General features: G+C 41.1%; 1 protein-coding gene across 16 annotated transcripts in view; it reads right to left on the bottom strand.

Moving 5' to 3' along the window:
* ATP11B (ATPase phospholipid transporting 11B (putative)) overlaps nt 1–13,480 on the bottom strand; it is an 80,818-nt gene that overhangs the window by 55,285 nt on the left and 12,053 nt on the right. For all 16 annotated transcript variants that reach the window (XR_014564292.1, XR_014564293.1, XR_014564294.1 and 13 more), the window contains exons 2-4: nt 8,826–8,942; nt 7,002–7,091; nt 2,285–2,365 (exon numbers count right to left, since the gene is read on the bottom strand). Coding sequence is in view for 10 of the 16 variants with exons in the window: in XM_083739245.1 (XP_083595371.1) it covers nt 2,285–2,365; nt 7,002–7,091; nt 8,826–8,942 (288 nt within the window). In the remaining 6 variants the exon portion in view is untranslated. The remainder of the gene's footprint in view (nt 1–2,284; nt 2,366–7,001; nt 7,092–8,825; nt 8,943–13,480) is intronic.

Raw genomic sequence — 13,480 nt, 5'->3', positions numbered from 1 at the left:
CAATACACATAACTGCCTAAGCAAAAGCACCTATGCAACCAATTTGCTGATAACTACAGGCAACTCCAAATTTATGCACATTCTATTTGCTCGCAACCGCGCACACGAACAGTGCTGGGGAACTGGAAATGGGGAGCATCCTGGAGAGTCTGCCTGGCTCACAAACAGACCCTCCCCCAGAGGATATCCTCTCTGGGCTCCAGGCAGGTTATCCTCACAAGCTGGAGAGGCAGCAAGGCTTTATTGAGCTGCTCAGCCTAAGAGCTGACATCTGGGGTAGCGCAGCAACAGCTGTGGCTTTCCTGTGTTTCAGCTGAGAAGTCCCGCTGCCCATCAAAGCTCACATAGAGGGTGTCACCAGAGCCCGAAGAGGAGCTCCTCTTCAGACTCTGGGGAGTGAGCCTGAAGCTTGTTGAGGTTGCTCAGCTGATGTGCGCAGGAAAGTTTCTTTCCTGCGCATTAGCTAGGCTGGTTGACAAAGCTCTGCTGTCCCTCTGGCTCACGTGAGATGAACTGTGGCGCTGGTTTGTGAAATATGGAGGGGCAGCGGTGCTTGGTTGACCAGTCCAGCTAACACGTGGCGAAGGTTCCTGCACATCAGCTGAGTGAGCCGGGGTGGGGAAGCAGGGCTTCCTCAGCTGACACGCAGGAAAGCTGCTGCTGCTGCTGCTATTGCACCACCCTGCACATCAGCTGTAAGGCAGGGAGGCTGAGCAGTTCAACAAAGCTCCACTGCGCCTCCTTGAAGACCCTTCCGGGGGTGCTCCCCATTTTACGCAATTTTATGCACATAGGAGTCCAGAGTATAACCCCCACATAAATGGGGAGTCACCTGTATAACATTATCAAGTCAAGAACAAGGATCAGCAACTGGCAGCCCAGTTGGCTCTAGGTAGGGTGCTGCTTCCACTTTAAATTGTGTTCTGTGACCAGGAATGTAACTTTTTAGCTGGCTTTGTGATACTTGAGCTGAGAAAAAAGTGACTTAGGATAGAAGAAGAAGGGGAAAATAAGCAGTATTTTGTATTGTTGATATGCAACTCAAATTCACTCAGGAAGAGGTGACACAGATAGCCTCAGAAACTTATTAGAATTTCCATCACAGCACCTGCCTGCAGACATGCTATGACACATGTCCTCTACAAATGGGACAGGTCACGTCCACTAATCTGCTAGGTGTTGCAGTTCAGCTCATGTGGAATCTCTCACTACATTGTCAAATACAGTTAATGCCGCCTTCAAGACACACTCAAGTGATTTTGCCATATTTATGGCCAGCATGTGTATTACAGAAATGTTCCAAAAGAAGACAGAGCTGGTGTGAGAACTCCTGTAGGCATGCCCGGAGAAGGGTCATGAGAGTCTAGAGGAAGCCACAGATGTCTGGTCTTCCCTTAGTTACCACTAACTTGACTGAATGCAAGGCAGTGACAGGCTGTGACAAGGCAATTACAATAGGCCTGGAGACTGGGAAGAACAAAAACAAAAACAAGATGTGTACAGCTTTCAAATACAGCATAGCCTCTCTCAGTACATAAGCTATTGTTATGCAAGAACTTACTCCTCTGGGTAAGTGTGAGGCTGCTGGAAATAAGAATTTATGATGCATACTGACATACAAAGTCCTCGCACAAAAACTGAGGGTGAGTCTGTCACTGCCCACTTAGGGGTGTTGCTATGAGTCACTGACTGCATGGCAGCGAGACAAAAATAACCCTAGGCTGACCTGCTTGATTGGCAACATAAAACATATTTACTTGTTTTCAGCTAGAAGCTAGAGTCTAGTAGAATGCTGCTCAAATCTCATGAAGGTCCAAACAGATGCAACAGCAGCAGACGTGCCCAGAACTTGGCTGGCCGAGCTCCATTACATACAAACCATCTCCCATTCTATCTCAGATGAACTGACAAATCCATAGAACATGTACGACAAACTCATATCTGGACTCTGCTCCACAACTGTCCATTTCTGCCCAAGATTCTCCACTCACTGGTGTATAGAAATGATGAATTTGACATGTTTCAGGTCAGAATTGTAGGTCACATAAGCCATTCTTGTAGCAAGTTTATCCTCTGCAACATACAGGATTGCACAGGGAGGCATCATGACATCATGTTAAGCACTGCTTTGCAGTGTGATGATGCCACAACACAAGGGAAGCAGCCCTACACATTCTAGAAGACAGGGAAGTAATCTGAACACAGGGAAGTTCTGTTCTGTATTACACAAAGCACGTCCATCTGCCCTAAGCGAGTACCTTCTAAAGCACCTGTGTTTCCTTACCTGCTTTATGGCAGTCACAGTTATTACAAAAAACAATGGCAATCCACTGGTTATTGGACTTGTAGGTGTATCTATCATAAGCTGGAGAGGAAAACAAAGATGAAGACAGCGTCAGCACATGCCACAATAGTACACTGAACAGAGGGCTCTACAAGTCTTAGTTGGGCTTGGTAGCTAGCCAATGTTTGTGGCTGGCATTGACTTTCCCCCATCCCCAACTCTTCTCCTCTACCACATGAACTTTTGGGAATGGTATGCTGGTTCCAAGTGGCTGCAAAGCCTGGTCGAATGTTAGGCATGTACCAATCAAAGTGCAGGGCTCATCCCTGATGTCATGTTGGGCTTTAGCAGCATTTAGGACAACAGCAAGTGGGAATGAAGAAAACATGGTGTCCATCAGTCTAGGCTGAGCACAAGGAGTGGACACAGGTCTGAAAAGTGGCTCCCTAGATTTCCACTCTCAGCACAGAGAGGACTGCTCACAGAGCTGCTGGGAGAAGGGCACATGTGAAACAATATTTCAGCATGACTGAGACTGAAGTTGCACAATGCCTAGCAATGTACCTTAATCCTAACTAACAGGTTCCCTTTGCTCTTATTGCAAAATAGGCAATCACAATTTGCCCTATTACCACTGTTGCGCTAACTGCAGCAGAAAATATCAACAAAGTCTGTTTTTATTGCTTTCATGCTGGAAAGAAAACGCCATCTTGCAGGATATGCTGCATGTGTTCAGGAAAATAAATGAACCGAACAGCAATTATTCAGAAACTAACATTAATCCAAGAGACTTTCTACCTGTAAGGAGGATTTAACACATCTCTAGGAAGCTAGAATAAGAGATTTTATGCAAACATTCATGAAGGAATTTCAAGGATTAGCATCCTATATAGCCAATCTTTATTGAAAAACAGTTTAGGGCAACGTAGTGACATGTCATCTACTTTGAACACTTAAGTTTCACTTAAAGGAGCCAATATGCGGGACCGCCTCTCCTGGTATGTCCCACAGAGGAACTTACGATCTTCAAACAAAAACATCTTGGAGGTCCCAGGCCACAGAGAGGTTAGGCTGGCCTCAACCAGAGCCAGAGCTTTTTCGGCTGTGGCTCTGATCTGGTGGATCGCTCTGCCACAGGATATTAGGGCCCTGCTGGACTTGACATCTTTCCGCAGGGCCTGCAAGACAGAGCTGTTCCGCCAAGCCTTTGGCCAGGGCACAGCCTGACTCCCTCCTTTGGCAATCTTCACAGAACTCTACCCAATGGTTGCCATCAACCATTTGATTTGAAGTAATTTTTTAATGAAATGATTTTAAAATGTTGTCTTATTGTTGTTAGCCGCCCTGAGCCCGGCTTCGGCTGGGGAGGGTGGGATATAAATAATTTTTTTTTTGTTATTATTATTATTAGTAGTAGTAGTAGTAGTCCAAATTGCTTTGTTTGTAGAGAACTAGTTTTAAGGCTTGCCTACTTATTAGGTATCAGTTTGCAGCTAAGTACCACTTGGTATTTGTTTTGACAACAAGCTTAGCCACACTTTCATGCAGTGGCATGGGAGGTGCTGCCTTGTGGTCAATCTAAACCATCTGGAAGACTCTGTGGTGCATGCAGCAGATAACGTGAGCAAGTGAGCGAAGTAACCACACAGTAGAACCAGTTACGGTCTTTCCCACCCACTCACTGAGGCACATGGCACCAACCATTTCAAGCATACACCTAAGGAGTATGGCATTGAACAATAAGTGAGCAAAACCCTGTGTAGGAGAGAATACCGTGAACGCAGAAACAGGGCTCACACAGCACAGATTTGACTAATGGCTTGTAGCTTCTTACAATCCCAGGTGCTGACGCTAACCACCATAAGAACAGCACCACAAACATGTGGGAAAGGATATCTTTGAAACTGTTGGCTAGCAACGCATTTATCAGGACATGCTGTTTCCAACTCTACACCAAGAGTCCTAGACTCTGCGCTCCTGAGTTACAAATTCATTTACATCCATTTTGCATGCTCCAAAGGCACCTTTTCCAGCATCCTTTATCTTCTGTAAGGACTTGTATTTTTTAAATTTGTAAATAGCATTTGACATCTAAGGCATCTCTAATGAAAACAAAGGCTATACCAACAGCCAGGTTGAAAGAGCCTGGGCTGCAGATTCCACTGTGCATGGTAAGCCATGAAACCTGTATGCTATCTACAGAGCTCTAAAGCTCTACAAAGAGTGAAATGTTTCCAGTTCTCATAAACTGCAGCCGGTATGTCCAGTAATCAGGGATGGGAGCTGTAGTCCTGCAACATGTGGAAAGCCACACAGTCTGCCTTTTCCAAGTTTAGCATCATGCATGAATGTGGCTTATGGGACTTCACTTTTGCAACCATGAAGTCAGTCAGTAGTCTACTGGAATGAGGTACAATCGTTTGAAGAGCATTTAAGTCGGTCTTTTGTTTCCTGGGTTTTGTTTGTTAACTGTATGCAAGATGGCTTCTTGCTTTGTTTTGTGTTTTCATTGTAAATCCAGTCCCAACTCCTTTGTGGAAGAGGTATAAAAAAATATGCTAGTTCAAGCCAAGGGGAGTGTGTGTGTGTGTGTGTGTTTGTATGCATGCACTGAAATCTGTTAATATTATCCCAGTACTGATTCTAACCTTATTTGCAAACAGAACAAGTGTGTTGCAAATTAAATTGCATTTTTCAACTTGCCTCCCTGACAGAAATTGAAAGCATTCAAGCACCAACTAGGAAATACACCGGTACAGGAAAGTGAGACAAATGAGCCAAAGTAGTTCATATTGACAATGCAGTTCAATAGAACTCGCTGCTCAAACATTAACATTTGTGTGTTTTCTTATGAACCAGCTTTTCCTGGATGTCAGGATTCCTTTCTTTCTCAGATCTATTTTTAGAGGGGAAAAGGCTTCAACAGAACTTGTGAAATAAGCTGTAAAAAGTGTAAAGGAAAGCCTGTTCCCAATGACTCACAACTAGATGACATCACTATATGCCAACCTGCACAGACTACTCAGAAGAGAGAAAAGAACCTTTATACATGTTTATTGAGAACCTGATTTTCCAGGTGCTTTTAGAGGTTTCATGGTTTCCCGCCCTCTTTGCCCTCACTTTTTAAAAATTTATTAAATGGCTACAAATGGATTTTTAATGTACTATTTTTATGCAGAAATCCCAGCAAATATTCTGAAATCACCCAGTATAGAACTGAGAAATGATACAAAATGAAACAAACAAATGAAACCAAACCAAGCCCAGTTTGCAAAGGGAGTGTGCATGTGCACAATATGGAACCGAAGGTTGTGTCAACACTTGTGTCCTGTTGTCAGGGGCCAGTTACTGCAACCACACAGCTCACGCTGCACTGAATCCAACAGGCTGGTCCTAGTTGTTCCTGGTCGTGACACATCAAGGGGACATCTTTAGTGCCAGGCTAAAGCTTAAGAGCCCATGCCAGGAGGCAGTACTTTTGTTAAGACCCTCCTACCACAGCTGGGGCAAAGAAGCATGTCTAATACCTTTAGAAAGGGTTGCCTTGTCATGGACTGCAAAGTTCTGTCATGACCCAATATTACAACTGGAGGAAAGGTGCATTAGACCAAAGGTAGAAGGGGTGGGTTGAGGTTTAAACTGCACATTTATTATGCTCTCTCATATACATTTCTAGAAGGGTGCATTATGACTTTGCAGTCTAAAGTGTGTTATGAAATTACTTAGCAGTTTTGGACAATATTCAAACTTTAGGTTGCCTGATAGTTATTGCACCTGTTATTACAAAGCAATTTAGAGGCATTTTAATACTCTGCTACAGCACTGCAGCAATACAGCCAATATAACTCCAAGCACAGCCAGCCCAAAGGCCAGCTCAACCGAGTAAGAGGGCTGATCAGATCGCCAGGGAGAAATCTACTCTGCCATCTGACTGGTTATTAAATAAATAGCAGAGGAGAAAGAGATGATTTAACTGTCAAGCTCTCCTTCATATGTTATAGGGGATGCTCCTTATTGACAGGGGTTTGAGAAACTCCCTATCAGATTACCAAAACAAGCAAAAAGGATGTCTTTTCTTATTTTGACAGTGATGGGAATACATGTCACCATGCATTTATGCTCCAAAGCTGATGCCTGAGAATTCTAACTTTCCTGAATTCTTTTCTATTCATGGTAGGTGGGTAGTGAGAATATGCAAAGTGTATCACATCAAGCAAGTTACCTGGTCATTTTCTGGCTTAGCAAGAAATGAATAGAGATGACCTCTCCCACTCCCACTTCAGAGCGAATCCGTTACTATTGACTATCTCGCTCTTACCAGCAACATTTGACTATAAATTTGTTTCAGAGTTTTAACTCTTCCTTCTAAATTATTCAGGTAGGTAGCCGTGTTGGTCCTATACAGTTGGTCTCTAAGGTGCTACTGGACAATTTTTTTATTCTAAATTATTGTATTAAAAATCTAATTCACTGGAAACCAACCCCTCATGTTTGCAAAATGTCAAGGCTTAATTCTATGCATTAAGAGTTGCTAAACCAAACCCTCATACACTAGCATCCTTATATTCAACAATCAACAACCATAACAATTAATTCCCGTATGTGAGAGTCCACATCTGTTATATATCCTAAAGCAATGCTAGATTACCCAATCACTTAGAAGCCTATAAATCACTTAAAGCTTATTTTGGTATTAAGCGGAATATAAATGACTTACCTGAACCAAAAATATAATAAGAAAATAAAAGTTGGCTACCCTTCTGAACTGCTCAAACAAATTTTTGGGAACAAAATTCCATACAGTATACTGTAAGAGAAAAAAAATATCAACAGTTACAAGCAGCATCACAAGCCACACTGCAGAAAACAATTTTCAGCTTTAAATATTAGAGAGTTTCCCCAAGAAATTTATTAAGTGGATCTAAAATAAGATATCCCTCTTCCCAAAATCTCATTTCAAAAAATTTGTTACCTTTAGTTTAACACCACACCAAGGAAAAGACTTTAGAGACAGCAATAAGCGACTGAAAAACTTGTTTTCCAAGTTCAGCTTTTGACCACCTAAAATCTGGCAGAGGGATGGCAACCTCCAGTCCAGAGACCTAATTTGGCCTGGTTTGGATTCTACTTTGGACCATAAAATCATTTCCCCCAAATCACAGTCACCTCCCCCCACACTTGACATAAAATGTGATGCGTCTTATACATGGAAAAATACGGTGGATTATATTATACCTAATAAAGGATTTACATTTTCCTGAACTTACACCAATGCATTATAAATGCACTTTTTCCCACAAAATGGGCATAAAATTATTTGACCTCTCTGACTTTGAATACATTAGTTACTTTGATTGTTTATACGTTTTACGAATAAAATGTCTTTCTTTTTTTTTTTTTTTTACAATCCTCTATAGAATTGAACTTTTGGGGTTAGCTTTTCAGACATGGCCAGCAACCAGACTTTGTCATACCAAGTCTACATCGTAGCTTTTCCCTATTATTTCCAAATGCATGTGATGGGCAGTCTTGCTGTAATCTGTAAATAACCAGTTAATTATCCCCCCCCCTTACAAAACACATATACACAATATAATACACAGAGTGGGAACTGAAGATACTACATCTCCAGTACTTGAAAATGATGGTGCGGTGGAAGGCAATTTAATAGGCATAAGGTGCCAACAGAAAATGTTTTTAAGCATTGCTTGCTTTCCTTGCATTGACACAGAATGCACTGACTTCTTATTCCATAATTTTCCATTCATTCAAATTCACTCAGATTTATCACCAGCCATGTTTCACCAAAATTTTGTGCTAATAGTCATTCACACTCTGCTATTCTTTTTCAACATCCACTGTCATGACATCTGGCCAGCACTGGGGGGAGTTTAACTTCTTATTCTTTTATGGAATACAGACACAGTCCCTAACAAATGCTCTTTTAAGCAGTGAGCAGAAAATCAGTGTACTGACCAAGAATAGGCAGTTTGGAGAATATACTGGACGCTGGTTTAATGGATTAATTGGAAAGGTCAATCATACATTAAGCATTAATTCTAAAAAAGCCCTGATCTCTATGTGTGTCACGGGATTGCTTTGTAAACATTTCCTACTTAAAGAAATCATCCTCACACCCTAGATGTGCTGGTGCATGTCAAACCATGCCCCAAAACTCAGAATTAGGACCAACCCAATGATTTTCTTGTACATGATGCAAATGGAGACGTCAATACATATTCAGCAGGTGGATGAATGGTTTTACATTATGTGATAATGCTGTAACAGTAGTTTTAGACTTTACAGGAAAACAAGGCATTCAGAAGTTAAGTGTGCTACAATCAATGTGAAAATACACTAATATGTAGGTACATACTATTGCTGGTACGAAATCTGAGCTTTTGGACATATGTTTTTGAGTTGGGCTGCTGGTTGGTTATTTTTTGCATTCTGACACGACCTGAATAGACAAAGTCAAAACCTACCTTTATCCAGCATGCGGGACAAAGCAAAAATTCAGGTAGGTAAAGGTTTCCCTTACCTTAGAGGAGATTATTCTGTTTTCTGCAAACTTCTGAGGAACATAATGACCATGCTGAGGAAAACGATTGGCTATATAAATAGTTCGGTTATCACTCTGATGTGGTGGGTCAAAACCCTGAAAGAAGAAAAGTGATTCTACTTATATCCACAAATAATTTCTACAGTGTTTACAATACGTGATATCAAGTAAGTCTTGATTTTATCCTCACAAGATAGTGGGTGGTACTCAGCCAAGTTTTACTCAGAGTAGATCCATTGAAATTAATGATCCTAACTATGTTATGGCACTATCTTCAATAGAGCTACTCTAATACCACCAAATAAGTCCTTGCCCAAGGGCAACCAGTAGACCTCAGTGATAAGCATGCACTGAAACTAGCATTCAACATCTAACCCAAAGATTATGTTTACTGCTATAGAAATCCCCAACAGTTTAAACAATTAATTTCCACAATTAAAAAACTCTGCTGAATTCAACATATGGTAGAAAGAAGGAACATCTGCTATTCATTCCTGAAATGCTCTTTAATATAATTTAAATACATTGATTAATGGTATTATTTTAACCTTTGTAGTGTTTCCCAAGTGTTTTGGAAAAGAGCCATGAAAACAAGTATGAATTTAGGCAATTGTCAAAAAGTATACAAGTTTCAGAAGAAATTAGCCCCTGCAGGCAGTGCAAGTTAAGGAAAAATTACTGGTTTTCTGCCAGAGCACATAAAAAGCAGGAACTGGGGTGATGGTGCAGAATGAATACAACAAAGCGAAGTGGAAACAGATACCAAAAGGCAGAAGACATTTGTACAGAAAGTAGAAATTGAGGTTGTAGATCCTAAAAATAGCAAGTGAGGTAGCAAAAGGTTTGATACAGAGCAAAACCCACAAGAGTTAGTCACCAGATACGAGACCCACACATCCGTTGCCCGGATTTCGCACTGTGAGAAGTGGGGGAAGGAAGGAGGGAGGGAGGGAGGGAGAGATAGAGAAAGAAAGACAGCAGGAGAAGAAGAGCACCCCACCCTTTGCCTGTCCCAGCCATTGTTCACGAACGCAAAACTAAGCACGTATCTCCTCACCCTACAGAGAGGAAGGAAATACAGGCACTTGGCCAGCTAACTTCCACTGCCTCCTCAAAATGACCATGCGGCAGAACTAGCTACTGACCAGGGGTGTGAAGATTACCCTCCTCCTCTTCCCCAACTCCTCTGACTTGTACATAGAAACCTGCGGGACTGGCATCTCATTTAGCTGGAATACACTCTCAAGTGGCAAGAGTCAGAGAATTTAGGGCAGGCACAGGCAAACTCGGCCCTCCAGATGTTTTGGGACTACAATTCCCATCACCCCTGACCACTGGTCCTGTTAGCATCTGGCCATTAAACAAAATTTCCTCTAATGGTTCATTCCATTCCCTAGTAAGCATTATAAAGCCAAAACGCCAAAACAGAGCAAGAAAACTCATCAATACAGAGAATAGAAAAAAACTACTTGCAATCAAAATGACGTATAAAGAACAAGAAGTAGAGCAACATGTGCAACTGAAGGTCAATAGAGAATTAAAACCATCTGACCCAAAAGATAAATATGTGTGGTGCCAAATTATGGTTAGGGTCCAAAAAGTGATTTTGTGGCATGACCAATGAATTGACTGTGACCAGTAGCTTTCTTTTTAACAAAATTCTGAGATTGTTATATATTAAAAGCAGTTTAAAGCCTTTATAAACAATAAACACTCTTTTAAAACTCCCCTGGGTTTCAAAGATGTTTGTTATGGGGCAAAATGAACTGAAGATCCCTTGGGCCTATGGTTTTATGAGCCAGATTTGGGAATTAGAAGATTTTATACCTTTCTGAGTATCCTATACAACTCGTCAGTGTTGCAACTACAATTTATTTAATAACTGCTAAGTTATTAGGCAGCGCGGACCTGAAAAAAAGTTGGAAACTATCTTTTCAGTCAAAATTACTTAAGATGCAAAATTCTTTGCCAATGTTCAACACAGCACTGGCAAAACACCATGTTATTTTCTTAACTGGAAGGGGCAAGTCCATTACTAGCTGTTTTATTATGTAAGAATGAGTCAGTGGCAATGAGTTTGAGATTTTTTAAAAAATTGCCGGTGCATGAGAATTTTGCAAAGTTACTTTTCCTGCTATATTTTCCTCTCCAAATACACTAATTCAATGGCTGATATTTGGTCCTGTGTAGATAAAATGTTTGTTGTCAAATTTTTCAACTGAAGGCCATGGCCAACTACTCCTAGTTAGAAAGACTTGGAACTGGACTTTCCTGGTGTGGGAAATTGCTACAAAGAGCCTTCAACTGTTCAGTTTCAATCAGCCTTCTCCAAAGCATTTGGGGGGCACAATTTCCATCTTTCCTACCTACACATTGGCCATGTGGCGGAGGCTGATGGTTGCTGCAGTCCAAAATAATAATAATAATAATAATAATAATTTTTATTTTTATTTATATCCCGCCCTCCCCAGCCGAAGCCGGGCTGAGGGTGGCTAACAACAATAAAATAATAATAATAGTAGAGAACACCAAGTACATGAAGGCCAGTTTAGAGAGTTTCTTACACTCAGAAGCAATTATTGTCCCCTGAACTGTTCATTATTAAGGTAATTTCTTCCTTATCTTACATCAGCTCACACATGCGGTGACCTAGTAGACCAGGCATAGGTAAACTCGGCCCTCCATAAGCTTTGGGACTACAACTCCCATCATCCCTAGCTAACAGGACCAGTGGTCATGAACGATGGGAATTGTGTCCCAAAACATCTGGAGGGCCGAGTTTGCCTATGCATGTAGTAGACGAAGCTAGAACACATGACCAGCTAAGAGGAAGTAAGACAACCTCAAAGGTAAATCAAGTTATGAAGAAGCAATGTAAGTTGTCTCTGAAGAGGCTTGTTCAAGATCACGGAATGCCATTTTCTTCTCTCAGCTACTGTATCTTCCAAAAACAAAAGCAAAACACCTCCCTCTCTCTTGTTAATAAACAGTAGCTATAAATAAATGGTATTATTAAAAGAAAAGTGTGTACATCTCATTCACTAGTACAAAGACAAGGATGCTTGTCATCCATAGGTAGATCAGGTTATAGCCAAGTACGCGCCCCACTGAAATCAATGTACTTAAATTATTCACCCACTGATTTTAATAGGTCTACTCTAAGTAGCTCAATTGGCTACAACTAATCGTAACCAAACCCTTTCCCTGATGTATTTTGCATGTTAATTACATGACAGAGACTAATTGTTGGGAGCTTGTTCGCATTACGAACAGACTCCATGCCAAAATGTTTCATGTAAACAAGCCATCAAGTGACAAAAATGTAATCTGGCTCTTATCTAACAGAGGCATATTTTTGAACATTACTTATTAAATTCAGCTCTCTCATATCCTCTAAGGATCTCAAGGCAGTGTAGATGGTCTCCTCTCCTCAATTTATCCTCACAGCTACCCTGAGAGGTAGGTGAGGCTCAGGCACAGTTACACTCTGCTATACCAACACTGGTTCCCAGAACGTAAGTTTTTCCATCCTTTTAAGCAGGGCAGTCAGTTCACTGCAGCCTGATGCCTACTCTACAGCAATGCTTCTGCATAAAAACTGCAGTGTTTAATATTTCAGTTTCCAAGCCATAAAGTAAACGAGAGCCGTTCCCAGTTTCCTAAGTTTCAGCATGAAAATGTTGCCACTGATGGCACATAAATCCTCCTCAGAGCCCCTGAATTCTGTAATATAGAAAGTTCTGTAATATAGTTCTATAATAAAGTTCTATAACCTAGAAAGCTCTCGCTGAATTGCTGCATTTCAAAAATCTGACAAGGCTGTGGGTTTTAATTAGGTTTAGACTGGGATTCATGCTTCCATTCCTTTTTCAAGCATAAATGCATTTCATTTAGTAAATTGTTTCTCTCCAAAATCTTTTCACAGGGAAGGAGACATTTACATAAAATAGAGCTTAGCTGCAATCGTGCCACCTGCATTCTGCCAGGCAGAGATGACCTTGTGTTTCAGGAAGTGCTTTGTCAGATCAAATCCAGCTACTGATATTTGCTGGCTCTCAAAACTTTCATGCAAGCAATTAAAAGGCTCTTGTGCTCCCCCCCCCCCCAAAAGGCATGGCTATAGAAGGAGGGTTAGAAGGAGTTGTGAGTGCTGGGCCATAAGCTACAGGGGACCATTGAAAATCAGGTCAATGAAGTAACTACTGAACGCTACAGACAAGATGCTATGCTTTTAAATGAACTTAAAAAAAGCAATTCTATTCCTCATTCAGGCTTCTGGGGTCAGAATCCTTCTCCCAGCCAAAACAGAAATAAAAGGTTAGCAAACACAATTTCTAACTGCAAGCACAATCAAGGAGTGGAACAAAGGATGTTTTATTGTTAACTTACTAGAAACCTTCCAAAGCACTTTTCAGCAACATTCAGTTTCTTGCTAAGAGCTCTCACATCCTCTGGTTTCATTTTAATTATAGTCCTAACCCTTATTGATTGAAGAGATGTGTTCGTAAACAGGATAATAAAGCTGCAGAACTGCTGATAAGAATAGAACCAGGCGTGCTTCCACTACTTGAGAGAACTAGATAAAATCAATATTGTAGCATGTGAAAAGTGTGTTGTTTATGATTATTTATTGC

The sequence above is a fragment of the Podarcis gaigeae genome (genome assembly GCF_964106915.1).
Source record: "Podarcis gaigeae genome assembly, chromosome: 5".
In the NCBI taxonomy this organism is placed as follows: Eukaryota; Metazoa; Chordata; class Lepidosauria; order Squamata; family Lacertidae; genus Podarcis; species Podarcis gaigeae.
The sequence above is the reverse complement of the archived record's forward strand: the minus strand, read 5'-3'. Positions and strand labels throughout refer to the sequence as shown.